Source organism: Gallus gallus, chromosome 13 (genome assembly GCF_016699485.2).
Source record: "Gallus gallus isolate bGalGal1 chromosome 13, bGalGal1.mat.broiler.GRCg7b, whole genome shotgun sequence".
Classification (NCBI taxonomy): domain Eukaryota; kingdom Metazoa; phylum Chordata; class Aves; order Galliformes; family Phasianidae; genus Gallus; species Gallus gallus.
The window spans coordinates 4,470,383-4,497,800 of NC_052544.1; the positions used below are offsets into that span (position 1 = coordinate 4,470,383).

Consider the following 27,418-nt stretch of genomic DNA (forward strand, 5'->3'; position numbering starts at 1 on the left):
TCAGTCCACTCAACCTGTTATAATCTCACAGTGATTTTCATTTAAAAGAGCTAAATGGATATGTGATTATTGTTACAGGAACTAACACCAGACAATTAAATGTTGAGGTGTTGCTAGATAAAGCAGTGTTTTCATTTGCATAAACATGATGCAAGAGAATCCATCTCAGGCAAGGTTTCAGCTCGAAGATGTGTTTAACTCCAGTTAATTACCACAAGTACCTCTATTAAATTTTTAGTATCGAGAGTTAGGATTACAGCAGTTTTCATTTTAAAGTCCTATTTATTTTTATTTTGAACACCCAGTCAAAATGCAGAGCTGATCTATTTTCTACTTACAGTCAATTTGTGCAGGTCAACACATCAAAAATCAATTACACGGCCATGAAATTTAGTCATTAAGGATTACCTGCTAATCTCATTCAATTTTTTGTTTAATCTTCTCTCTCACACGAATATGTGCATATTCTGAGGATTTGTGAAAATAAGGAAAGACTGAGAATTAGATGTTAAGCAAAAGGAAAATACCAAAATTTAACATCCCAGTCTAATTAATTTTTACAAGTAGTTGGCTAAATACATTGCTTTCATTATGGTCACCTTGAACACACAGTATGGTGTCTCATGACCAAAGAATTATTAACAAAAACAAGACCTGGATCAGCGCTACATTTTTTTCCTGCCTGGTATCTCAAAACCCTTTCAAAACTGCATATACTGAGGAAACCAGACAGTGTTTGGATATTTAACAGGAGAAGAAGAGCGTAGGTGAGAAGAGAATGGGATTAATCCGGATGTAGCAGATCTTTAATTTTGCAGGGGATGGCTTACATGACTGGAGTGTCTTTCATTTCCTATGCTTATGACTTTGTAATTATGGCAATTATTTTTCAACCACGCCATTTAGGAAAGGGAATCAACACAGTCTGCCAGACTGGATGAAACCATAGGGGGATTTTAGGTAAGCAGAATGTGACTGCTCACATTCTACCTGTGTGTGCTTCAGAAGACTGACTGTGGTTAAGTGTGACATGGGATTTTTACAAGTGGCCAGATTCTTTTTCTTTCTCACTTGCAGCAATATTCTGGGTATTTTTACCAACCTCTTGTGGAACGCTTTTAGTAATGAAATTTCTGTAGCTTATTACAGATGATTCCCTGTACTTAACTGGCCTCTCAAATATAGAGAAGACTCTCACACCAAAGACAATCCTAGAGTCACACATTCTAAAGAAGTGAAAATAGAAAAGATGTGTTCTTCAAAATGGAAAGCTGTCAGCCCATAGAAGAAAAGATCGTTATTGTAATGCCACCACTACAATAATTCTACTTACCCTGAGCTTTCTTCCAAACACAGTCACTTTGCCTTTAATCTGTTCTTTCCTCAGACGCCATTCAATTGAGTTCAAACCATTCTCCATTGGTAGAGAAATATTACATCGTCCTATGGTGGGAGTTACTGTCCCAGCCAGGACATGAGGTTCGCTGTGAAAGCTAATACTCATGCCATTGGCATACATCACTCTCAAAGTACCATTATTACAGAGCTGGTAGCTGTTCCTCACTTGATCTACAGCAATAATGAAAAGAAAATAATTTAGCTACTCCAGTCATAAAGAAAACATATAGCTTAATTTGATTGTTTTTTTATTGCACTCCTGTTGATGTTAAATGAAGTCAGCCTGCAATTACCACTTACGTGGTACTATGGTGGAAATTACAGATGTTACTGATTCATGTAAAGAACAGTAGTGTAACAGTGAGCCTGCAGAGAGATACTATGTTTATTTCATTACATTTCCCTTTAGTCTTAATTATGAATCAAAATGCACAGTGATATACTGCAACCACATAATTTATTTCTAATATGAGCAAAAAGTCCTGAAAACTGAACTGCTGGATAAACAATAAAACATTAAGCTCTAGGATAAAAAGAAAAAAACCCACACAACTGTTAGACTTTCTGTGTGTGACCAAGTAAGCTCCTCTTCTTTTCCTGTCTGTTTAGAAACTGTCTCCAAGCAGGCGCTTTGAACAGAATTAGTTTAGCTTTAAATCCTCAAGGTATGAGGCTCCAACAATACAAGCTGGCAGCCACAGTCCTTTATTTGTCATTCTTCATTCTGCCACACAAGAATTGCACTAGCCAATCACACCCCCGGCCTTTCTGCTTTCCGAGGAAAGTTATATAAATAATCCAGTACTTTCACGGCAGTGCTATTCTCCCAGCTTTGACACAGTGAGGTCTGTTCTAAGACAATGAGGAGAGAGGGCTACAGCGGGCAACTGTCACCAAAGCATCAATATTTGTCTGTCAAAAGGACAGCATCTGCATAATTAATCATCTGGTGCAAGGGAAATAAAGACTTTGGAACCAGACGTTGCGGTATAGTAGTCCATAACTGTTGACGTTTATGTCAGGAGGAGGCGATTTTTCAGTGCCGATATTCTTTTGCCATTGTACTTTAATTTAAAAGCCCTCATCATTCACCAAATTCCTTTCAGTCTGTCTGTGATAACTGTGACTGGTTTCACTTTGACAGATGTAATGCTTGGGTGGTGCTGGGAAGCTCTACACAAACATTCAACCATTTTGCTGCTAACCTTTTTGGACATGCTTGGGGCATAACACCATTCTCTCAAGTGCTAACTGGGGCACAAGACCATCCACTGGTGCTGTTTTACATTTGATTGAATGGTAGCGTGTACATTTGAAAGATGGAGGTCTAACCACAGAAGGTACCTGAGCCTCGTTCTCCACAAGGATTTTTACACAGACAGTCAACGTTCATCAGCCAGATTGCATTTTGTGGCAGCGAAGTCAGATTTTGCAGTGAAGTACAGAGCACAGTATTAGTGGGTAAAGCAAACCTGACACAAGAGGTAACAGCAGGACTAACTTTTATCAGCAGATAATGACCACACATATTTGACACAAAGTATGACTGTGAAATGTCTCTTACCTGTCCTGAAGACCTGTCATTTTAGGAATGAGCTCTATGGGATTTTGTCTTGCAAACCTTATCATTTTTCCCCTGCTCACGACTGTACTTTTGACACAGATCTTTTGAGAACTGCTTTCTCAAATTGTGTGTGTGGTTAGGAGATGTGCTGAGAAGTGCACTTTGGTACCTTGAACAACTGTATAGGAAGCCTCCACAGAGGAGAGATTTGTGATGACCGTGACATCATCATCCCGATTAGAATTCTCAATGTCGATGGTAATAGACTTTTCCATTTCTCGATGAAGGCTAGTTACCACTCCAGTGGGACGTGTTACATTGGTCAGGCGCCCTTCATGATCATAGCTAATAGAAAAGTTAGTAAGAGCAAAAAAGCATGAGGATATATGTTCATTTCAATACCCAATGTATTAATAATGCACCAAATTTTTGCAAAAATACAGAATGAAACAGATTTTCAAGAACACCCTGGCTATAACTATTTCTCTGTTGTTGAAAGGGTCTATGATGATGAAATATTAATTTTAGAGATACTGATCTCAACTCCATGAGTATAAATCCAGACTAGTCTCTTTTAAAATCAATTAAATTCTCACGGATATACAGGGTGATATGTGGATCCATTATCATTAGTAAATTCATCTGTATTTTAATTGTTGCATTTAACTCTAAGGACGTGGCACCATTATGAGACTACAATATACAATTGCATACAATGCACATTTGCAATTGAATATTTAGTGGAAATTGCTAAGTATGGTTTTAAATAACATACTGAGGAATAAACTTGCCATAAGAGATTAAAAAAGACATCAACTTGAGAACATAATAATTTCATTTAGGTCTTATCTGTGGTACTGCATTGCCTTTTGGGGTGAATCTTTTGCTCATATAGATGAATGATAAGAATTTAAGGCACGGGATAGGTTGGAGTTGCACAAAAGGGCAGCAGTCAGCACTCAGAATATACCTTAGAAGATGGATTAAGTGCTCCCGAGGCACAAAAATAAAAAAATAAAGGTAAAAGGGCTCTCCATTAGTTTATCGACCTTACATAAGCAGTTAAGTTTATTTAGAGGTATAAAGCCTGGGGAGGGGGCAAAGAAGGAATGCTGTCTGAAATCAAATCATTCTGTTTGTCCCTTTCCTTTTGTATGCTGTATTTCTGTGCATACATTTGCTAAAGAAGCAACCCCTTGGATCTTTTAAGGGCAAGAAATGGGGACCTGAAACACAAAATCAACATTCTTCTAGTTGCTGCAATTCTCTATTTGTGCAAGTCTCTCACCCAGCCGCTACCAAAGTGCAAAGGAGAAAGACAAGAAAAAATGTCCTGTGTAGACAAAGGGAAAAGTTTAGGTAAAGACTGAAACCAACTGGCCATCCTTTGGATGTAGAAATCCAGGGAGTGGGAAGCCTGGAAGAGAACTGGTAAATCCATTGCATTGCCTGAGAGTAGGAGAAGAGAAGAGCAGAACATTTAGTATCACAAAGCTGGATGATTTCTTTGTAGGTCAACATTTAGCTGCAAAGAAGAAAAAAAATCAGTGCTTTCAATGTGATTTTTTACAATTAAATCATTAAGAAACCTCAAAGTAGGCCACCTGAACTGTACAGAACATCTCCAAAATTAATATGCAAAATAGGCTCCTCAGTTAACGCAAATATAAATTATGCCTTTCAATCCATTGCAATTGGATGCACTCATTCAACTGAATATGGAGGAGGAAGGAAAAAAATCACCTGTGGAGCAACAAGTCTTACCAGAACCAACGGAAGGGTTAGGCAAAGAAGTAAATCAATAAAACAAAGCATCATGCGACCTGGAAGGAACCAATAATATAGTGTGTTCATTCAAGCAGTTCAGGATCAAATAAAGATTAAGTAGCATGATTTTTCTTAATAAAAGTCACAAGTTTCTACCCATTAGACTATATATAAAGATAGATAGATAGATAGATAGATAGATAGATAGATAGATATTTACTCTATCAACAAGATACTGGATAAAACACAGTACATTTAGGTAACCTACAAAGGGGTTTTGGTTAAGTCTTTATAAAAGTATTTATAAGAAATACTGAAATTACTCAGAAAGCATACATGAGGAGAGGACTTGATCCAGCCAAACATCCCCCTAGCAAGGGAAACAAGAAGTACCAAAACTAGACCTTCAGAAATCTGAAAGTTTAATAATGGGATACCCCCTAAGAATCTGTATGTGACGACGTCTGTGTGCCTAGTGATTGGTAAAGGTATGAAGAGAATATTTAGGTGCCAAATACTGCAGAAGAGACATCAAAAAGGACAAAACTAGAAAAGTTTATGAGTGGCTTCAGACTATGCAGAGCTTGGTCAATATCCAGAAAAATGGCTGGTGAAATTCCCCATCAGCAGATATATTTTAGGTAATGCAAATGAGACATTAATTTAAACTTCTCATTCACATTGCTGGGTTTTTAATTAACTCAGGAAAAATTCCTAGGGATTGCTGTGGGCTACTCACTGAAAATCTCTGTTCAAAGTCCAAAGACAGCCTAAAAGTAAATATGGATGAGAATGTACAGAGACTGAAACAGAGAAATGGAAATATTCTAATGCTATTTCTACAAATCAGTGTTTTGCCCCTTCCCTGTTCTAGGGCATTTTCCCCAGTGCTGGTCACAGTGTTTGAAAACAAAAATGGCACATCTTAAAAGGGTTTAGAGGACAACTGTACTCTCTATGATCTGCAGACCATTTAGTTTACGAGCTAGGCATAAAAGAACCACTACCTAATAATATATACAGATTGCAATACCAGTGTATAAAGGAGGCACTGCTGTTTTATGCACTGCATCAATAAAATCCTATTAAAAAAACATGAAAGGTAAAAAATTTGAACTAAATAAACCAGAAAACTTTTATGTACTCTGTAATTTAGAAGTGACATATTATTGAGATTTCTTTTGAATTTATGTATTCTTGAGAGCAAGTGCTTAGCAGACTACAAAAACCAGGCATCTATCTGAATAATAAGAACAGAGTTATACAGGAATTAAATGGTTATCTAACTTTCTTCCTCACGACACAAATGCGATTGTAATCAAGTTAAAAAAAGAAAAGTTGGCAATATAAAAATATACTGATCAGTCTGGGGCTTCTTGTGTCTTTGCTGGAAGCAGCTACTACACATCACAGCACGACACAGCATCAGGCTGGATGAATGAGATCTGATAAGGCCACCTGAGTGTCCTCACATGAGGTGGATTCTGGACATGCTGAAGTTATGGAGCTTCTGTTACTCCAGTTAGAGCACAGTTTCATTGCATGTTTGTATTAATTGTGTATTAAAGTAGTTGGTGTGTGTGCTTTTCTGCATATATACGTGCATACACTGATATGTGCAACAAACTGAATTCTGTGAGAATTGTTAGGGCTCACTTATACAAACGAGGAATAAAATAGCTGGATTATTTTTGTGACTAACGCCTGGTGCACAAATACCCTTGCTAAAATGTTAAGGGGCAAAAACCTTCAAACCTCTACCGAGTCCTTGTGAAAACCCAGTTCAATTTCCAGGGCCACGTTAGAGGAGGACCACAAGGGGGCACTGCCTTCCTTTGCAAGGAAAAGGCATCGTGGGCAAAGCACCGATGAGCAATGCTAATTTTGATGTATTTTGAGCAGACTGAACACCGTTCCTTATAATCCTGCATTAGTTTTCTCTAAAAAATAAGAAAATGTTGGCCAAGTTGAATACATTAATAAACAAAAAAAGGTGTGCATTATCGCTATTCTGTAACCTTAAAAGTAAGGCTATAATTTAAAGTCAGACATAAGATCCTGTTTATACTTTCTAGCTGGTAACTCGAGAAATGGCATTTAGTAATAAATAGTTATTTCTCTGAAAAATAAAATCCAGGCATCAGACTTACCATACTTAGAAGTCATACATACATTTACAATATTCCATCTACACTCTATTTTAAAACGTTTTGGTCAATAAATGGCAGAAAGACTACTAAGAATATGAAAATTATTAAAAAAAAAACCTATTTTTTTTCTGGATTCTTAATATGCTTTTCAACCTCATCTGATGAATTCCATTTAAAGAGAAAACTCTGGCTTTTTAATCTATGTGCTCATGAACACCAATGTGCTCTTGGGTTATCAACAAATTATGTGAGTTACACAGGGGTCTGACAGATAGCTGGGGATCTAATTTCCTCACTTGTCTCAAGAATGAACAATCAGTAAAGTTAATCAACATTTTATCAACCATGAGTAATATATGAGCCTGAATAGAAAGATAATTTGAGCTCTAAAAGAAAGAAACCGTGGTATTAAGGTTTATAGACACAGGCAACTCAGTAGGAGCCACAGATTGCTGGGGGCTGGCTTGGATTCAAATTATCTGCAGTCTTGATGGCGACTACGAACAGGGGCCCAAGCTGGTAAAACAAAAGCACGTTTCTGAATGTCGCACACAGTCCTTCGTGCTGGAGGTGGGTAAACTTCCTCACTGGCCTCAAACTATGGGCAGGAGTTTAGGTGGTTCCATGCCCACCTAAAGGGCACGGCAAAACCGATGAAATCAAGCAGCCACAAAGGCCTTATTCAGTATCAGTGAAAAGCCTACAACAAATTTCAGTAGGATCACTTCATGGCTCCATCACTACCATTTGAAAAATAAAGGTACGCTTAATATATCCAAAAACATTCTTACTCATAAAATGTTGTCCATCCTGTTTCATCACTCTTCGTTGCTAAGAGACCACTGTTTCCGTTATAAGTCATTAATCCAAGTTCCAGGGTCTGCGTTGAGACTAGTTTGAGTCCACCATTAGTGCCAACGGCCAGCGTGACAATCTGATTATCAGGCATCAGTAAATGGCGGGGCATTCCGCTGGCATCCCGACGGACCTTCAAGGAGTTGCCATTGCTGTCCATCACCTCGGTGACATCGTTATCACTGCTATAGGTGAAATTGTACAAGTACTCCCCGGTAACAAGGCTGAGAGTGTACTGGTGAATCCCATCAGCATTGAAGACATACAGCTCCTGTTCTCCTGGAGATGCAGCTTCATATTGGTTAAAAGAATTAAGAATGGGCCTGTTTTTACTGACAGCCCTAATGCGGATATTTCCGAGATCAGCTATGTAGATGGTACCATCTGGGGCCACAGCTAAGGAAGATGGTGAATTTAAGATGGCATCAGTGGCATACCCATCATCCCCAGAATAGCAATTACAGTTGACATCATTTTTGCAATCACAGTCTGAAGCTGCCCCTGCAAGAAGGCATATTTCTCCATTGGTAGTTACCTGGCGTAGCCGATTAATTTTTTTTTCATCTGTCTCACTGATGTAAAGAACTCCTGTGTGTGAGATGGCAATGGCACTGGCTGATTCAAGTGCGGAATGAATAGCCAGTTTGCTAAGAGAGTAGTCTATACCAGGAACCTGGCAGTGCATGGGGCGTCCAGCAATAATGCTAACTTGATGGTTTTCTGTGATCCGTAAAATAACATTGTTCTCTAGGACATAAAGTGAGTTGTCCATGGGATTGACAGCGAGATCAGTAGGCCACTCCAGCCGTACCTATGAGTTGCACAAATTATTACTGTAAAACTCATAACTGAAAAGTACACTTCTAGTGTTTAAAATTCCATGTGTAACAACAGCAAATTAGTGAGGGGTTTATCAGCGTAAATCATGAAACTAAGTCATGAACTGCAACTATTTCAAACAATTATTTTCTTTCTTGGAAATATTAAAGCTATGTGCAATGGTAACTTTGGCTAATTGTGTTTTGGTGCAAAGAATGAATGGTACATTGTGGAAACTCTACAATAATTACAGAAAAAACAAGCAATTAAGACAATAACTTCCATTATCTCAACCTTATTTCACTATAGTTGCATAAATAACCTGCATTAACCACAGTAAAAAGATAGTTCATTCATCTCAGTAATGAATCAAACATGCTATCATCTTGCAATACATACATAACGTATTTCTTAAGTGGTCAGGAAGTCATCCAAAACAGTTGCCCATCTCTTCTAAGGCTGAGAAGTAAAAAAAGGTAATAGTTTACCTGGCTGACATCCATGCTGGAATCACAGCTTAGAGGTCGGACAGCAGTTAGGTCATTGGAGCCCAGCAGAGTTGATATAATTCCATTCTGATCCACTTTTCGAATCATAGTGGCATCAACAAAATACATGAGTCCATACTTATCCACTGCAATTCCTGCAAGTATGAAAAATAGGCATCAGTGAAGTTCCTAGCTTCAAGGGAGGATTAATCATGTTAACAAGTTTACGAGATGGCAATGTTTGTTTACTTTTCCTGCCTTCCGAGTTGTAAATCCTTGGAGAGGAAAGGCAAGGAAAATGAAAAGTGTATTCTTGGAGGCACAGAATGATGCTGCTGCTTGTCATGAAGGAGGGCAGGCATACTCTCACTTGACTTTCCTGCTTTAATTTGGTACACTGCCCAGCCCAGTTCTTGGTCTGAAAATGAAATACTCATCTAAAAATTCTGCCTTACATTGGTTGCAGTAGTATTCACTGTACTGTCAAGGGAGAGAAGAGAAAGCTTTATCTTCTCCACTGCTATGTAGAGGTGTTCTGTCCCATTAACATACTTTGTACATATAAACAGAAACTATTACTTAAGCAAAGAACAGGACCCTCTTGTTTTTATTAATTTTTCTTCACTTTTACTGTCATTTAGTTACTTTCAACCACTAGAAAGAAACGAATGTGTCTGAAACAGCTGGCAATACACCTGATTAATTCAGCTCTTCAACAGCAACGTATCTCCCAAATCTCTACATCACTTTTAAAATTGTTTTTTAAAAATGTGACATATAAAAGCTGAGAAAAATGCCACAGCGGGCAGTTTTTGTCCCCAAAATACTGTATCTCAAATAGTGATTTGTTTTCCAGTTTCCACGCTTGCTTCGTGGAGTAAGTGGTACCCTGCTAATTTGTGTTCTGTTCTCCTTTATTGGCATTCAGTGCTGGGGTAATAAAGTTTGCTTAACTAAACAAAGCACGAACACTTGCCAATCCACTGTAATTAAAGCACGGAATAAAAATTACCGAGCAAGTCGTGATTTAATTGCCAGATAATTATTTCCACATCCAGTGTAGCCTCACATAGTCATTTTTTCTGCCTTTTTTTTACTACGTTACCTCGAGGACTCATTAGGGTTGCGTCCACTGCTTTCCCTCCATCTCCACATCTGGCTTCATCAAAGGGCAGGCATTGCTCTCCAGTCCCCGCTACCACTTCAGAATTACCAGCCAGGTCTTTCGTGCCAGTGAGAGATTTGACTTTGTATATCCGTCGGCTGTTGGTGTCTGATACGTACAGGGAGCCCGAAACGGGGTCCACGGCCAGATAGTATTTGTGAGCAGGATTGTTGCTTTAGAGAAAAAGGAAGCATAAAACAAAAAGAGCTGAGCAGTCTAAAAACTTCACAGGCTTTCAGAGCTTAGATATTCATCAGACACACTGAGATCTGGAAAGAAAGTCTGACACCTTCATACAGAGTTGGGGTGCGAAGAACTTCTGTTTGAAGATTTAACTTGGCTAGGGCCTGGTCAGTGTTTCAGGATTGTCATTCCAAACCTCACAGTCCTTGCTACGCCAAACACTGCAAAACAGAGCCCGGAAAGCCAGAACCATACAGTGGACTTTCCCCTTCATCTCTTTAGCTCTTCAGATGTGCTTTAGGTCCATTCTCTTTGGCTTATATCTACCTGCTAACACCACCTTTCTCCTGAAAGGAGAAGTCATAGGAATAAGATAAAAAAAATCAGCTTCTGAGTTACATATATTATGCCACAAGATTTGTGTGGTCTTGCATAAATAGACAGAAGCATAACAAATGTATTCCTAAAGCGAATTCATTCCCATTCATTCTTATCAAGAATCTCATTTACGGTAGATGAAGTTGGTTATGTAACTAAAACCAGAGAGACCCCGGGTGTCTGACTTTAGCTCCAAACCTTCTGTTACTGACAAACTGGTCCTCAGTTTGAGATTAGAACAGGTGCTCATATGGGAAGCTACTTCTCATATGAGATATATGTTTCTTGACAGCTTGTCACATTTTGGAACTACTTTAGCAAATCATCTGCAAATTGAGAAATGTCAATCTCAGGCGATATATATACATTCGCACACACAGAACTGCAGTGCAGAAATATTTTCAAAATCTTGCCTGGCTAGTTTAACTCAATTTAGGTGGATTTTAAGCATGATCTGAATTTTCCAGCCTTTGGCGCCTATGGGTGAGCATAAATAAGGTCAATGGTGGTTTCAAAACATAGAAGACAAATGAAGACAGGAAGAAAAATAATGAAGGTTACTTACCAGTAACCAGAGAGATCTGTCTCCAAATATCCACACTCCTAGTTTCAAGTGGCAAAAGTGCCCATCTCCAAGAGTGAGGATACTCAGAGATAAGTTATGATGGACATAAGCCATTTCTTGATCAGATTCGCTGAAGGTACAGTAAGGGCACTTCTGGCAGATGGATTATCAGTAACAAAGACAACTGCGTTTCTGTGGTCATGAGCAGATTTGGAGGAATGAGGAGGCCCCAAAATATCACTTTTTACAGTTATCTTCCTCTATGCCAGTCTGTGACATGTCACGACTTTAGGTCAATAGCAATTAGTTCTAAAACCGTAGAAAGCAGGAAGGAGATTTGTTTGACCAAACTTAAATAGGCAGAGGAAATGCCAAATGCTGAAGTCTAGGAGTGTAGAAATTAGAGATGAATAAATACAGTAAACAAAAAATACTTGGCAGTTTTATTTCATGCATGAATTGCAAAGTGCTTTATAAAGATGGGTATTATACCCATTTTACAGAGGAGGAAACTGAGGCACAGAGAGGTTAAGTGGTGCAGACAAGGTTATACAGGGAGACTAGTGACATGCTTGCAATTAGAGCACGATCTCTTTGTTTTCCAAGTTCCTCTCCTGATCTTCAACAGCAAACTGCACCTCTTCACTACGCTTTTACCACATTCCTTCTCATCCCTCCAAAACAGAGCTTAATCTTTGCCACCTAGCAAAATATTTCTTTCCACTTACTTCTCCACTCTCCCAAGTATCTGAGCCATGCAAACATCTGCATATTACTCACTGTTTTGCAATTCTGCTCTGCTTTCATCACACTTCTCCCTTGACACTTAGGAAGCAATTTCACTGTGACACTAGTGCTGTGTCATGCTTCACTTTGCAAAGACACTCAAATTTAAGTCAAAGCTTTGCAACAGCAGCAGAACAAACAGTGCTTACACACTGCTGCTGTGGGCTTGTGGTGTTGTCATCCTCAGTGCTTTCTGCCCATCTCTTCCAGAACACGCTGCTGAGATGGGAAGAGGCAGGTACAGGCTGGAGATGCACTTACCTACCCGCTGCCTGCTTAAGGCAGGGCACTCCCTTGGCCTGGGGTGCTCTCAGCGGAGGCTGTGGGAGCTGCTCTACCTTTGCTGCACCCCTGTGAGCTGTGGGAAAGGTCTCTGTACTGTTCAGATGTGATTTTGCCAGCCCTCCCATGAGCGTGCCCCCGCCTCCCTTCTGCCCACAGCTAGTCTTAGGTGTGTCCTGCTGCTACCAGCACAGCGCAAGGTATGAACGAGAGGCAAGAACAACGGCAGAACGGGGGCTCATCTCCCTCTTCTCTCTTGCAGGCACTGATGTGACCATGGCACTCATCCTGTATTTCTCTACTGGTGTCTCCCTCAGAGCAGTTTTGTCAGGGTGTGTGCTGTTAGGTTTTATTCCAGAGCAGGGCAGAATTAGTTAGTTAGTGCAGCTACTAACCCTGCCTATTCACTTTTGCTCCTGAGCCTGGTAAGGGAACAGGCAGTGGAAGATGCTCCACAGAAAATATTTAAGCAACTCTGGCACAAGACAACTGGTGGATATGTGTCACTGCCTCAGAAAAACTGAAGAAAGAATTACCTCAAACAGGGATGTATTTTATAAATGACTAGTACATAGTTCTCAAACTGGCATCTAAGCAACTGAACTCCTTTTGCATCTCTTTTCTCAGTGCCATTTCAATCTTTCATTTGAATTAAAGGAAAAGAAGGAATATACCTTGCTTTAAAATACTTCCCATAACATCTGACATTGCCCAGAAGTCTCTCTTCCTCCAGTCCTCCCTAGTGTGCACAGTAGTTACAGTCTGCAGCCTTACTCCATCTTCCAGGAAGCCTGGAGCCTGATAGCGAGTACAGGCAGCACCAGCTCCTGGTTGCTGCTCTTCTCATACATGCATAAACAGTGTTACAACAGCTTTTCTTGAAATATAACCAAAAAAGAGAAGCTGCTCAGAGCAAATCTTTACGCACCTGAAGAATTAACTAAGCTTACAGTTGCAAATGAGAAGCCTCCAGCATCACCAATAACCATTAGCAAATTGTGAATGAATTCATCTAGATAAAAAAATTCAGTGGAGTTAGACTCCATATACAAAAAGACATTGTGAACAGGAAATTACATTATTTAGTCAGACTATCTTCTGTATATCTAACTTACATAGCAGAAATGGAAGGATACCAAAGTATAGCTTTACAGAAGTCACGGACAGAACAGCACGGAAGAGCTTTTAACAGCTTCTCTTGTTCATGCCCTTGATGTTATGCAGGGTGAAGGTGTGTGGCATTGAAGAAGCCAAAGCATTTCCTATGCTGCTCCCATCCAGAAAGCCTAGTGCTCAGGTGAGGCAAGAGGAAAGATCTTTATTCCTCACATCCAGAAAGGTTACTCCTCCCTGGTAAATCATACAGTGATTCCTTCTAGTGAATTCACAGAACAAGCTGTTGAATGTATTCAACAAAAGAAAACAGAACCTAACTTATAAATAAGGACATCACTCAGGGAGTCACTGATGACTGGAAAGTGCATTTTTGACCTATTTCCAGTCATTGGTGCTTTTGTGAAAGTTTCTGGCATTTGTAAAACTGCTCTCATAGTTTGTCTCAACCATTTAGACCAGTTGTAGACAGCGGGGAGAAAGGATTATGCAGAAGTTAGCTTGGGGTTCATTATGCTTGCATTCTACTATAAGTTTCTAATTACTGTCATAACTTGTTTTGTTGCTTTTTGACTACATTTTGTAATTGCTAATGCTTATCATATTCATAACACACAATTAGCACATAAAATGTTTCTATATATGGTACATGAAGAACATGACATTACACAAGAAGCACAACACAAAAAGCAAACACAATGAAGCAAACAAACCATATCAAATTATATGGGAAAGAGCTCATGTCTTACCTATGTTTAAACTCTTTATTTCTTTATAGAAGGGGAACAGAAGGAAAAAGAACAAACAGTTAGCTGAAGAATAGATGGTAAAGCAAACATAGTATTTGTTTTATTTTACAAAAGGACATAGGAGAAGGTACCTCTTTTCAGCACTAGCCTTATCTTGGTTTACAGATGAAGAATGCCTGGGAGTGATCCACTCACCAACTAGTTCCCTATTATGATACCCCTTCCCTCATCCCCCACCCCCATATACGCTGCAGAAAGCTTTCTGGAGCACTGGAAGAGTTTTCAAATGGAAGTATATGCAGCTCGTGGGCTGGGAGGGAGAGGAACTGGCAGTTTTCTTTACATAAACGTGGGAATGGGGAAGCATGGGGATTAGGATATTGTCTGCCAGCAACGGGCAACTTCTTTCATCAAAACAGTTTTCCAACAAGCTATTTCTAAACAAATTTCTATTATACAGTTTGTTTTCTATTCCCCCAGACTCTAAAAAGGTGCTTAAGACAAGTTGGGATGCAACTTTGTAGCATTTTATCTAGATTCTATTTAAGTCAATCAAAACAAATATTAGGTCAAAAAACCAAATCTTTTAAGTGAGCAGTAAAGTACTGTACAATGGGAGATGTGTAGCATTAATTGATGCCTAGTCTACTTTCTAGACACAAGCCAAAAGAATCCTTTGCTTCGTGAAAGTCAATATATTCTCCACACCACAGTGCTTCACTGCGTTCATCATTTCTTTTTAGGAACATCCATGGAAAAAGCTGGGAGGTGCATGACTCCTGCAGAACTCAATGCACAGCCCCTAGCTCGCAACGTTCACTGCTGACATGCAGCACTCGAGTGAAAATTCCTATTAGCCGCCCAGATCAGGTACCTTCATAAAGCTCAGTGCAAAGGAAATAAGCACAGTGGCCTATTCTGACTTGTACAGCTACTCAGGATTTATACTGGCTTATGTAAAACCAAAATTATAAGCATTCTGAAATCAAAACAAAGCAATATACTTTGTTGAAATAGTTACAGAAGCACTACTTGCATGTTATATTTAATACTTGCAGCAGACTTACTCCAGTTTATACTTCAACGCCTAAGAGTTGGGGGATTAAAGCCATTTGAGTCAGATAGATTTTAAAATGGCCACTGAATCACAACTACTTCTGTACGTCTGCTGGAATGGAGCCTTCCCAACTCTCTTCAGAGAACAAGGGGTAAAAAGACCACTGCAAACCCTAAAAGCCCGGGTGTCAAATCATTTGCAGCAGCCCAATAGTACCCAAAATGTAACCGATTCATCGATCACTGCTAACAGTTGTAGAAGAAGCTAAAGAAACTACACTGTGGAAAACAGACTTTCATAAAAGAAAGGAAAATGGAGAAAAGCAGAAATGGAAGGTAGGCATCTTCATCTTCACTGATGTCTTTCCTATTATCCCTCACACATTCTGAGAAGTCTGAGCTGTCTCCTGCCTAGGTGGAAACCACAGTTCTCAGACTAGTAATGTTGTAGACCTGCAGAAACTGCTTGGAAACTGTGTCAGTGACTGACATTTGGAGGTGAGATGGACATAAATGCCTTATATTAACTACGCTAGTTTGAAAATATTTCTCTTCACATATAATGCTGTAGTCCTATTCACCAGACAGCTAGGCAGAACGGAACTAGTCGAAAAATACCAAACATCAGCATATTCAGTGTAATGCAGAATTATAGTGTATGCTGATAGAAATGTTTATAGCAGGTCATACAGCCACACCAGCTACCTCTTGTGGTCTGTCCCCAGCTGCCAATCAGAAAGCACTGGATGATCTATTACTTGTGTGTTTTTTTTAAACCTCTGGAGAGTAAGGCAGCCTGATGGAGTGTAGGCAGGTGTCAGTGATCTCAGAGTTGATTTGGCCCAGGTCTGATCTCTTTCCTCTTATATAAATCAGAATTCACAACAGGGACATCAACAGAATGACATGAATGGGAGAGAGGTGTGAAATAGAGCTAGGCCTCCTGTTCTTTAACAGTTCTTTAACTTTGCATTTTCCCTCACTAATTAAAAAATCAAAGCACAGTAGAAGACGATGTATTGGTTATTCCTCATATTATAAAAAAAAAAAAAAAAAAAAGGGTAATGACTTAAATCTAATCAATGTGCTTTGCAGTTATATCGAATTTACAAGAGCACTGATCCTGTTGCCTGAGCGGGTTGCAGAAGTATCAGAGGACAGCCAATGCAAGCCACTTCTCATTTGCTTTCTGCCAAATACTCAGTAGCGTATCAACAATAAAGAACAGTTACATGAGTTATGGTTGGAAGCAATAGCTCTTCCTACTACTATAGAAACGAAAAAAGGAGATGAAACAGAAATGGGTGAAGTGGTACACTCTACACTCATGCCCTCCCTGGTAAGTGACAAAATCTCAGTGTTTTGAGAGGAATAGAGATATGATTTTAGAAAGAATTCTGATGGTGCAAACTGACTCTGTATGTCAATTTTCTACTGTACTAGGCAACCTACAGAACCAAACCTACCAGAAAGGGAAAGAAGTGGAAAAGTGGATCTCAAAATCATTGATGTGAAAACCTCCTTTCTAATCTCCTAAGACTGTTAATTCTTTATTTATCACTGTGGCTCAATACCTGAGGGCAGTCAATTCTGCATTTTACAAATAAAACTAAATTACGTATACAAATGAAAGAAGACTGTGTCAAATGATCACCACCAGGAGACAATAAGATGGTGTGCACTACTGTATTTCTAGTTTGTTTATACACCTCATCCTTCTCTATAAGCACTGCTCGGATTAGCGACAGACTTTGAACTCTGCATTTCTGTGCCCCATTTCTCCACTGGAATTTGAATAGGTTGACAGTGACAATGTTTTACAAAATTATAAAAATAATGGTAAAGGCTGATTTAAGCACAGGCTGCAGAATCGGAGTCCCAAGACTAACACCTTACCTCAGCTCCAATATGCTAGTCACATTCCTGGATGGGAAGATACGCCGAATGTAATTAAAATCTCCAACAAAGAGACTTCCATCAATTCCCACTGCCAGTGCTACAGGGGCCAAAAGCTTATTTCCTTCTGCAAGACCATTGCAGCTAGGACAGGATATGCTTCTTCGGCGCCCATTCCCCATAATGCTGGTTATCACAGCTGGCTGCTGAGTTAGAAACTGATTTTCTCCATTGCCTTTGTGCAATATACCTAATAACAGACAGGAGGAGAAGTGGTTATTGCAGTCATTTGTTACAGGTGACTTCAGGTAGTTCTCCTTTCAGCAGCTGCTGTTAAGGACTAAACAGTGATACGATTTCAATGCTTGGCTCTCCAGCAGTGAAAAAACAGTGAAATAGGTCTGCAGGAGTAAACAATAAAGGTGCAATGAGGATTCTCCACTAAAACACACACATACACAGCTACAAACACAAATCCAAGCTTAAACCCACAGTACTTTGGTCTTCATTATGAAAGAAAATGTCATCATACATCCCTCCAGGCTGGCACAGTGGTTCATGCTGTCTTAATAACTGTGAAGTGAAAAAGCAAACAGCACAGAGGATACATGCACTTGTTAGTGCACCCTGATCCTCTGAATCCAGTTTCTTGTGTTGCATTTTGTTTGGAATTCTTGCTAACTTTACTCTTCTCTTCCCACCTCTCAGTTTTTCCTTGCACAAATGGAGATGACAGAAAAGAGGACAGTGCAGAAAGTGAAAGACGCAACTCCTATGGACCACTAATGAAAGAAAAGAAGGGAGCTAGTGGTAAGGTCCTTATTAGATTTACAGAAAGGCCTTTAAGATGGGTTTTCCCTTTTAAACATACTTGTTCTAAAAGTACCTATCTGCTCCAAGAAGGGAGTGTATTCTGACAAAATGGACATTTTCAATGCCATCAAAGATTGTAGAAATCTGGCTGGAAACATTTAGCCTCATGTTCTATTAGAAATACTGTTGTGTGACTCTAACATAAGATAACTGTCTCCCCAGGGACAAGTACAGCTGCCATCACTGTTGTCACCAGTGAATATCATGCTCTATCCAAATGGCCATCTCAGAAGCATTTGATCTGCTGCACAGTACTTAAAAATGTGTTCAAACAGCCTGGTCTCGCCTGTTCTGAATGCTCCTTCAGATTTCTTGGACAATAATATATTGTGCATGTTGCTGATGGAGAGTATTCCTGCAAGAAAGAGCAGGAAAACTGCAGAAAACACTTTACAGGAATGAAACGTAATATATTACCAAGCATTCAACTCCTTAGCAGTCTTTGAGAAAATGTGAAACCTAAGGATATTTATTTTAGGATACTTAAAGAGAAGTGAGGAAAAAAAAAAACACAGTAGGTGTCAAAAGGAAAAGACAAACAAGAATCAGTATCTTATCAGAATCTCATACTCCTTTGAAACCCTACCTTAGATTATAATGGAAAAGGACAAACAAAGGGAACTGAGAATGGATGTGGTTAAGATAAAAAGAACATGGAAGGAAAACAGAAGCTAATTACAGAGGAATAAATGAACAACTGAACAGAGGATGAAGATCTGGACTTCTAGAAAGTGATGCTTGGCAGGAGGGTAAAAAATCTGTTGAAATTATACAGAAATTTTCCGACAATTGAAACATGTCCCATTCCTTACTAAGCTAAAGATGAAACAAAAAGAGTGAAGAAATTGCATTTTTCAAAGGGCAAAGATACTGTAAATAAGAAACGTTCACAATCAAAACTCCATATATCCCGGAAAAAGTGTGGAACTAACTCACTTACCACTCTTGACATTCAGTACATGATGTTTATCCAAAGACCATCCTCCTAGATTGGAAGGATCTAGCTCAAATCCTTGCAGCAGCGCAGTCCTTTTCTCCCACAGAATCAAACTGGGACAAGTCTCATATTCAAAACCCACAGAAACTGAAAAAAATAAAATAAAAATCTCATATATCTGCTGAACAGACACTGAATTATATGTCCAAGGCACATTCAGATGGGTCATCATCCCAGCCCCCAGTAACCTCAAAAAGATGAAGTGATTACATTTCCCTCTTTTCATCTACAATATTAAATTCAGATCTTTGACTAAACCCAAATTTTAAGCTTCATTCGCACGTACTCTGCAGGGATCAGATCCCTTTTATTGAACTGCTGGCTTTGGGAGGTGACTGCTTTGGTCAAAAGAGAGTGGGAAATATAATTAAAAAAATGATAATAATATTCTCCTATCAGATAACAGGAGAAGATCAAACCCTTAATTTGCTGGATGTTCACAGCGTGTATTGCGTTCACTTTACATGCCATATACCAAGGAGCAGTGACAACCGTGTGTGTTTCAAGCACTCACACACACACTGTAAGCATTACTCAGGAAAGCAGAATCTCACGCAAGAATATAAGAAAGAAACTGTAGCAAAGGTTTTAGAAAAACATGGAGAAGAACAATTTAAGTAAATTTTTCATTCCATGTTGGCACAACTCCAATACACATTTTTAGCAATGTTACAACAAAATCTTTCTTGATATACAAATGAAAACGAAAACTTTTGTTTTCGTGATCATCAAAATTGTGATCATCACCCATTTTCCCACCCACTGGAACCAAGATCTATAAATAACAGAACTAAAAGTAGCTACAGTACTGCTAGATTGAACGGCATTAGGAAAACTATTTCATTTCAAGCATACTACAGGGGACTGTAATAACAGCATGCAGGAGATGCCAAATGTATTGGAGAATGCCAGTCACTTCAAATACAAAATTTATTTTTTAACTGAAAGAAAATAAAAGCACAGCGATGGACTACATTTCACCTAAGGCCCTGCAACCAGCTTATTCCATTGGCTGATCTAAAACTTTTAAGTGAGCTGCTGCTTAGGAAACAGACACAGTGGTAGCCTAGACGCTCTGAATGTGCTCCTCAATACATAAAAGGAACATGATACAAAAGTAAAAGGTGTAAGGAAGACAAGAACTGCTTAGATTATATCCACTTCTCAGAGAAAATCTTTGCAGCTTTCTTACAAAAAATTGCAAGTGTTTGGAAAGCTATTGAGCTTGTACATACTGACTTACCTACAGCATCTGACAACCCATAAACCTTCTGACCATATGCATCTGTTTTGTCCCAGATGAATGTATAAGCCAAGTTGGGAGATGCCAGAAATGATTTTTGAAATAGATGCCCTTCTACTGCTACCATCAAATGAACTTTGATTAGATTCAGTGGCACAAGTGACTGAGTCATGATGATCTTAAGTAAGGACTTATATCCAGCAGTACGGGAACTCAGGTAGATCAGCTTTATACTTGAGCCAGGGACCTCAATTTCTTCATGAAGAACCTGAGTAGGAAAAAGATCAAACATTTTACATTACTGCTTTGGTGGCTTTTTATTTATTTATTTTTTTAATTAGTTTTTCATTTTCTTGAATAGCAGCTACTATTCTAAGCTAATAATATTCTTATGACCTAATGACTTTCTACTACCGGTAATGGGTATCTTCAAATCAGTGCAGTGACAGAGTTCAGCTGATGTTTCCGGTTAAAATATTATTTGGTGTCTGCATACACCTTTATTTGTAAGAATCCACTGCAAAAGTAAAATAAGAACAAACAATTTTACTGTAAGCTATGTGCAAGGGGAATACAAGAAGATACAGCTAAAGGAACCTGCAATTTCTACCAGCAATTCATACAAAGTAAATACTAGCTGAGTAAACAAGTGAAAACAAGTGAAGTTTTCCTTTGTCCTAAATAGCATACAAGAAATTGGGACTGTGCTTAATAGCATATATCAAAGTCCCTGCAAAAGTCTCTTGAAGCACCTAAGCTGCCAGCTGAAATACAGATATATACTTATACCTCGTGTGATAATGAGAAGGTGTAAGGTAGTCAAAGATAAACGAGTCTGGGTGACATAAACCTAGGATATCTACAACAGACTTCATTAGAAAGCTTGTTAGCTGTCAGAATGAATGCAACTCTACAGAGTTTTTTGCTCTAGCAATTCCACGAGACAAATGGTGGTTGTGGCAAGTGCTTATGTCAACAGTAGCATCTGACCACCAATTTCTGTATCCTTCCCTCTGTTCCTACCTGGGTTTCTGGTACAATAGGATTTCGGCCAGGAGCATCACTGAAGAAAGTTGACAGTGGTGATGAAATGATGACTGGATCAGGTCTGACAAAGCCACTGAGATCACAGCTGGGAATGGAGTTCTCCTCTGTCTTCATTACAAGCGTGTCCATGGCATAGAAGCTGTTCCACGGCAGCCATACTGTCCTTTCCTGACTCATAAATGGGGCCCGTTCAAAGTGCAAAGTTAGGGATGATCCACCGTTAGCAACCAAGTCAAACCTAAAAAAAGGTGGGCTTTAGAGACGATGAGACTGAACGATCCAAGCAAAAACACTCTTGGCCAACAGAATGTCATAGCCATGTACATGTTTTAAGTGTCCTGCTTCAAATTATCTGTCACGGGATGTGAATCTCTGGCAGCAAAATGACTGACTGAAATACAGTCAAGGCAAGCAGCAATTTCTAGCCATCTGGACAAACGTTCTGATACATTATAAAATCTGCATTAAAATAATTTCCAAAAAAAGAACAAACCAGCACGTTTATTACTGCAAGTCCCCCATATACATAGAACCAGCAAAGAAACCAACACTGAACTGGGCACTGAATTATTCCCTTCCCAACAGATGCTGTCCGTCAAGAAAAGTAATGGGATGGATGACAGTAAGAATAATAATGAAAAGTTTAGCTGTTTCTGTTCTACAAATGTGGTAAGAATTACTGCATCCAGAATTACTGTTTCTATCATTTTTCACAGAGATTAGATATTTACTCCCAACCCCTACAAAATCACAGCAGCAACATGGAGCTCTGCAGGCGTTTTGAAATCTGTCCTAAAGGCACAAAATAATTCAAGGTTGTTCTGACAACAGAACTGATTATCAGTCGTTTCGTGTAAACAGTAATGTAACAAATTACTCAATGATTTAGATAATTTATTTAGATCTAAATACGAGTTCAGCTCACATATTACTGTTGTATTAAACCACCGAAATCAATAATGTTATGCTATAATTCTAACACTAAAATACTCTGGAAATGTGGACGTGAAATACTCTCTAGTACAACTGATTCATATTAAGTAATTCAATTCAACTCTTTGTATGAAAGATAAGAAAAAATGGCAAATGTTTACAATGTACGTGTCGTAAATATACTGTTTTAGTTACCACAGCCAGGAAACTAGATAAACCACGACACATCAATTTCTATTTTTCTGAAACTGTGTGCATTTCAAATCAAATGATACAAGGGGGAGAAAGCTCATCTTTGCACAGCAGGAGAATGTCTAAATACAGTCAATTAGAATCTTTTGAGTATATTTTACCCTGAAGAAACTCGAAATATAGCAGATCTTCAAAAAGAGAGATAGAAGGGAACTTTTAACAAAATATATTATACTAAAATGATGCAACTTGATTTTTTTTTCCCAGCAGCATTCTTCTGCCTTGCATTTTAAGCTAAAATATTTCTGCTGGGTATTACTGTAGTCCACAAATGTTTTCATAGATACAGAGCAATTTATTTGAAGTGAGTGTGACTGCTAACACATTATTATCAGAAGTCAGCCTTTTCATATTTACTTTCATTTAGCATTCAAAATGCCATGTGAAAAATTACTTTTGTGTTTACTTATTAGCTCATTGCCCTGGGAGGAATGAAATGCATGGTACCACATGGTTCCAATAGATTGCACCATCTGTTAATCAGCAAAGATACTACATAAAATAATAGGTACTCAATGAAAGAAGAAAACTCACATGCCATCCTGACGAGTGATGGTATAGCCATACTTTGGATACTTGACAAATGACACGTTGACCCCAACTAGAGGCGTTCCATCTGTAGTCACCACTTGGCCTCTTATAAGAGACACAAGGCTTGAAAAGAAAATAATGAAAGGTAATAAAGTTAGTTATGAAAACAGTTACAGTGTTTATAAACTGAGCAGTGGAACACATGTGCCTCATTTACTCTAAATTCAATTTGCTTCAAGGTTTATTAGAATACTGAAGATAGTACAGGATCACCTAGCTCTCTCTCTGTTTACTTAAACAAAGAAAATGTGTACCTATGCATTGAATCATAGAATCATAGATTCTATGATTGAGACCTGTAAAGATTGAGATTGAGGCCTGTAAAGACGGAATGAAACTTGATGCCTTCCCTTGGGATGGACCTCAGGTGCAACTGTCTAATGAGACCTTGCAGAGGCTTTGCCACCTCACATTCAGCCAAGACAGAGCTGTGACCCTGAAGTCCCATGGAAATGATGACCCATCACTTCTCAGAATATCCAGCCTGGTTACAACACTACGCCTATGGACACCTCATTTCCAAACTATGGTCCGTGAACTTCCACCTTAGGGAGTGACTGAGCTCTGTATGCTGCACACTGGTTCCTGATCTGTAATCCTTGCTTTTCACTTTGTCAGCCAGAGAAAGGATTTGACACGCGGCCCGCTTTATGCAGAGGCAAAATAAATGGTTCTCCTAAGCCACCAGCCTACCCGCTCTGCTTAAACTGAAGGGAACGAAGACTGGTTATTCCCACACAATTGGGCACAGTCAGACTTTTCCTCTTTTGAGAGCACTTTGCTGCTGGAGAGCGTGCAGCGGGCACATACTGCTGGATTCCAGCCTCCTGGAAGCTGCAGCCCCACTCCTCCCTGCTCTGCTGCTCCCTGGCACAGCTGCCTGTTCCTGCCTCTCTCCCTGCTCTCATAGCTGGAGAGGATACTCCACCTCCTGGCTCCCTTCCTCCCACTTCCCAGTCCTGACAGAGGCAGATTGGTGAGAAAAGGAAGATGCACGAGATGAAAAGAGATGAAAAGGAGAAGCGCCTTGCAAGAAGGATCACAGCACTGAGCGCTGCAGGTGTAAAGTATTCTATACTAGCACTATGCACTTCTGGCATGGTCTACCACCTCTGACTGGTAGCTATAGAGAGCCAGAAAACAAAAAGGCCCATTTCCGAGCTGTCCTCGTGCTGGCAGAGCTGGAGCTGCCCACAACCCTTAGCAGGCTTCAGGCACACCAACAGGCACAGAAACCTGACAGCAAAGATTCCTGGACCCTGGTCAAGCTGTGGGATGAGGGGATTAAAGTGGTTCGTGTTTTGCCAAAAATGGACAGATTTAGTTCAGTTCTGGGACAGCTATAAGGCCTGCATTATCCCCTATTCACGCATTTGTAAAGCGATGTACATATCAGATGTACATATTCATTTCCTTTAGTAATATCAGGGTTGTTTTCAGGCCTCTTCTGTTATTTCTGAAATGCTCAGGATGCTGTGATGTGTATTTCTAACCGTGCTATCCATACTTGTATGAAGCACTGTGTTCATTTATAGTAATGCACACCACAGACGTTTTTGGTAATCTTCCAAGGGGCCGTATGTAAAAAGATATTAAAATACGTGAGGTACAAATAAAACAGAACTAAGACCCCTGCATAGAACGCTATAAAACTTAATGAATTTAAAATTTCTAACTGGATTTTTTCAAAAGAGTCTCAGGTGTGAAGTAGCCAGCTCCTGCTCAGGCTACATTTGTCATTCTTAGAACATTCATACATGAATAGCTTGATTATTTCTAAGTTAACTGCTTGAAATTAAGAAAGATGGGTGTTTTCACCTGTTTTTTTTTTTTTAAATTATATTTAATTTTGTTAGTAATTGTAATTAAGACTATACTATAGCATTATTTACATCTACTCTTCAAATTCATAACAAGAGTGCATTTTCCATTGCTGTACACTGCAGCCTTCATAAATGATAAAGCTCGGAAACTCCTGCTGAGTGGAAGAAACCTGCTTCTAGGTGTTAACACACTGGTGTTGCCAGTGTGTTAAAATGCTAATAAAACTGAAGTGTTATAAAACAAAAGCAATAATATAAATTGCAACAGAGTACCCTCAATGGAATTGATTGCTGAGATGAAAACACAAGAACCTGAAAGCAGCACCTCATGTAAAAACATGAACAAAAGCTCTGGGAGAAATTTTCCCATACAGTGCAACCACACAGATGCAATGTCATATTTATAGCTTGCTACCTGCTGTTGAAGGGATTTTCTCCTGGAATGATATGAGTGCTGTCCTTCCCCACTAAGAGCTTGATTCGATCATAGAATGACTTCACAGCTGGTGAACCAGAATGGCTCTGTTGTATGACGTCAAGAGGATCACGGGAACCCCGGCACAGCAGGCTGTTTTGACAAGTGGACTGGAGGCAGCAATCTGGGTCTAGGCAGTCAACCAAGCCATCTGAAAGGCAAGAATCATCAAGATTCAGCCAGCTGTACAGTGCTATCAAGCAAAAACATCTAATGGACATCTCAAGGCACTGGGAGAAAACATTAATGCATACTCTTCATAGCATCTCTGTGCCAGAAAACCGGTAACTGAACCAGAAATACAACAAAGATGAGACTTCCTTAAAGTACACCAGTTAAACATCAGCAATGTTAATTTACACCTGTGTTATAGGAGAACCAAGCCCAAATAAATCCATTCAGAGTTGAAATGAGGAAAAATGAATAGTGGAAGGAGTAAAGGATTTTTTTTAATGTCTCCAACTGATTGCTTTACAAAGTTTTTAGACTTATGGTGCTGGCCTATTAGCTGTCTTAGGAATTATGACATTTAATTTCATTTGTTCCATTCTGGGAGATGAGGGAAGGAGAAGGGCTGAAACAAGTTACTGTTATCACTGCCTAATGAAAATAAAAATTACGCTGCACCCACTTTGGTAATTCTTTGGGAAGTGCTGCTGCAACTCACCTCTTACAAACACCTGAAGGAGAACTTGGCCACGTGCTTGGGGTAAGAAAGGATCAGCCACAACACCGGTGGGCTCAGCCATCATACTACACGTTACTTTGTCCATGAAGAATATTTGGTAAGAAGTATTTTTAAAAATAATTATAACCTAACCACTGGGAACTGAAATGCAATCCTCAACAGGGAGACCAATCTGCATAGGCAGATGAATCACAATTATTTTTATCACATATGGTAACAACTTCTAGCATCATCTCTTCTTTTTGTGTCATTATTTAAATTAAATGTTTTCTCTTATTGGAGTTGTACCTAATAGCTTGGTAAATTAATAACTGTTTACTTTGAAGTATTATTATCTGTAAGAATTTAGAAACATTCATTCATCTACTTTTGAGAAATCACAAAAATCAGGCATCCAATCTGCAAGTCTGTAAACTTTCAGAGACACTGCAAGGCGTATCAGCCTCATTCACTGAGTACAGATACAGCCCAGGCACGCACTGCATCACGGGCACAAGAAAAGCCATTCCAGTAGGTCAGCTGACAGATGTAGATTAGAGAAAGGTCACGACTCATTTATTTTCAAGATTTTCCGAACAGACCAGCACTACATTAGAGTGATAACTGGAGGGGGAAAAAACAACAATCGACTATAAGAAGCTTTCTTATTTTGCAATTAACCCAAATTTCCAGCAGATTGTTTGTGCCTGAAACAACTGATTCTGATTTAAGATCAAAACTCCCAAGGTGTACTGACACTTTTTTCATTCAGCCCTCTAAGGAAATTTAAGTTAGACAAACTATCTTGTTGTAAGAGCTATAGATTTCTTTAAGTTCAGTTGCCTATTCACATTAGGAGCTCCATTCATCTTGAAATCCCTTCCAACATGGTGGTATCTATTTTTATCTTTATTTTGCTGCAGTCTACTTTCCAGCCATTTTATGCCATCATTGTGAAGACCCCAGAAGCTTCAAATTATAACTCAAGGCAATCTCTTTTTTAAGCTCTGAGAATTTTTTCCTCGCCATTCTTCTCTTTTCTTGGTTTGTGGCACCTCTAAAACTATGAACTTAAAGCTGCCCACTATTTAGTCCACTCAGTTATTTTACTCAGACAACTGTCAGCAAAGAGAATCCTATCAGCAGTAACAGCAGAAACAAAATAGAGGATATAAATTACTTTTTCTGACAAATTTACATTTAGCTGTTACAGCTGCATCGTATTTTTGCTACACCTGTTATTATAGGTGAGTGTGTTATGTCTGTAATGACCTCATCACGCAGCAGATTATGGGCTGCTGTG

At 39.1% G+C, this 27,418-nt stretch overlaps 1 protein-coding gene across 24 annotated transcripts in view; it reads right to left on the reverse strand.

Moving 5' to 3' along the window:
• TENM2 (teneurin transmembrane protein 2) overlaps positions 1–27,418 on the reverse strand; it is a 608,636-nt gene that overhangs the window by 10,606 nt on the left and 570,612 nt on the right. For 20 of the 24 annotated variants that reach the window (XM_046900248.1, XM_025154777.3, XM_040646802.2 and 17 more), the window contains 12 exon segments: positions 25,389–25,599; positions 23,094–23,213; positions 21,351–21,612; positions 20,328–20,595; positions 19,028–19,171; positions 17,215–17,464; positions 14,263–14,283; positions 10,147–10,379; positions 9,042–9,196; positions 7,671–8,545; positions 3,132–3,307; positions 1,334–1,569 (listed from right to left, as the gene is read on the reverse strand). In XM_046900248.1, coding sequence (XP_046756204.1) covers positions 1,334–1,569; positions 3,132–3,307; positions 7,671–8,545; positions 9,042–9,196; positions 10,147–10,379; positions 14,263–14,283; positions 17,215–17,464; positions 19,028–19,171; positions 20,328–20,595; positions 21,351–21,612; positions 23,094–23,213; positions 25,389–25,599 — 2,951 coding nt within the window. 24 annotated transcript variants of the gene reach the window in all.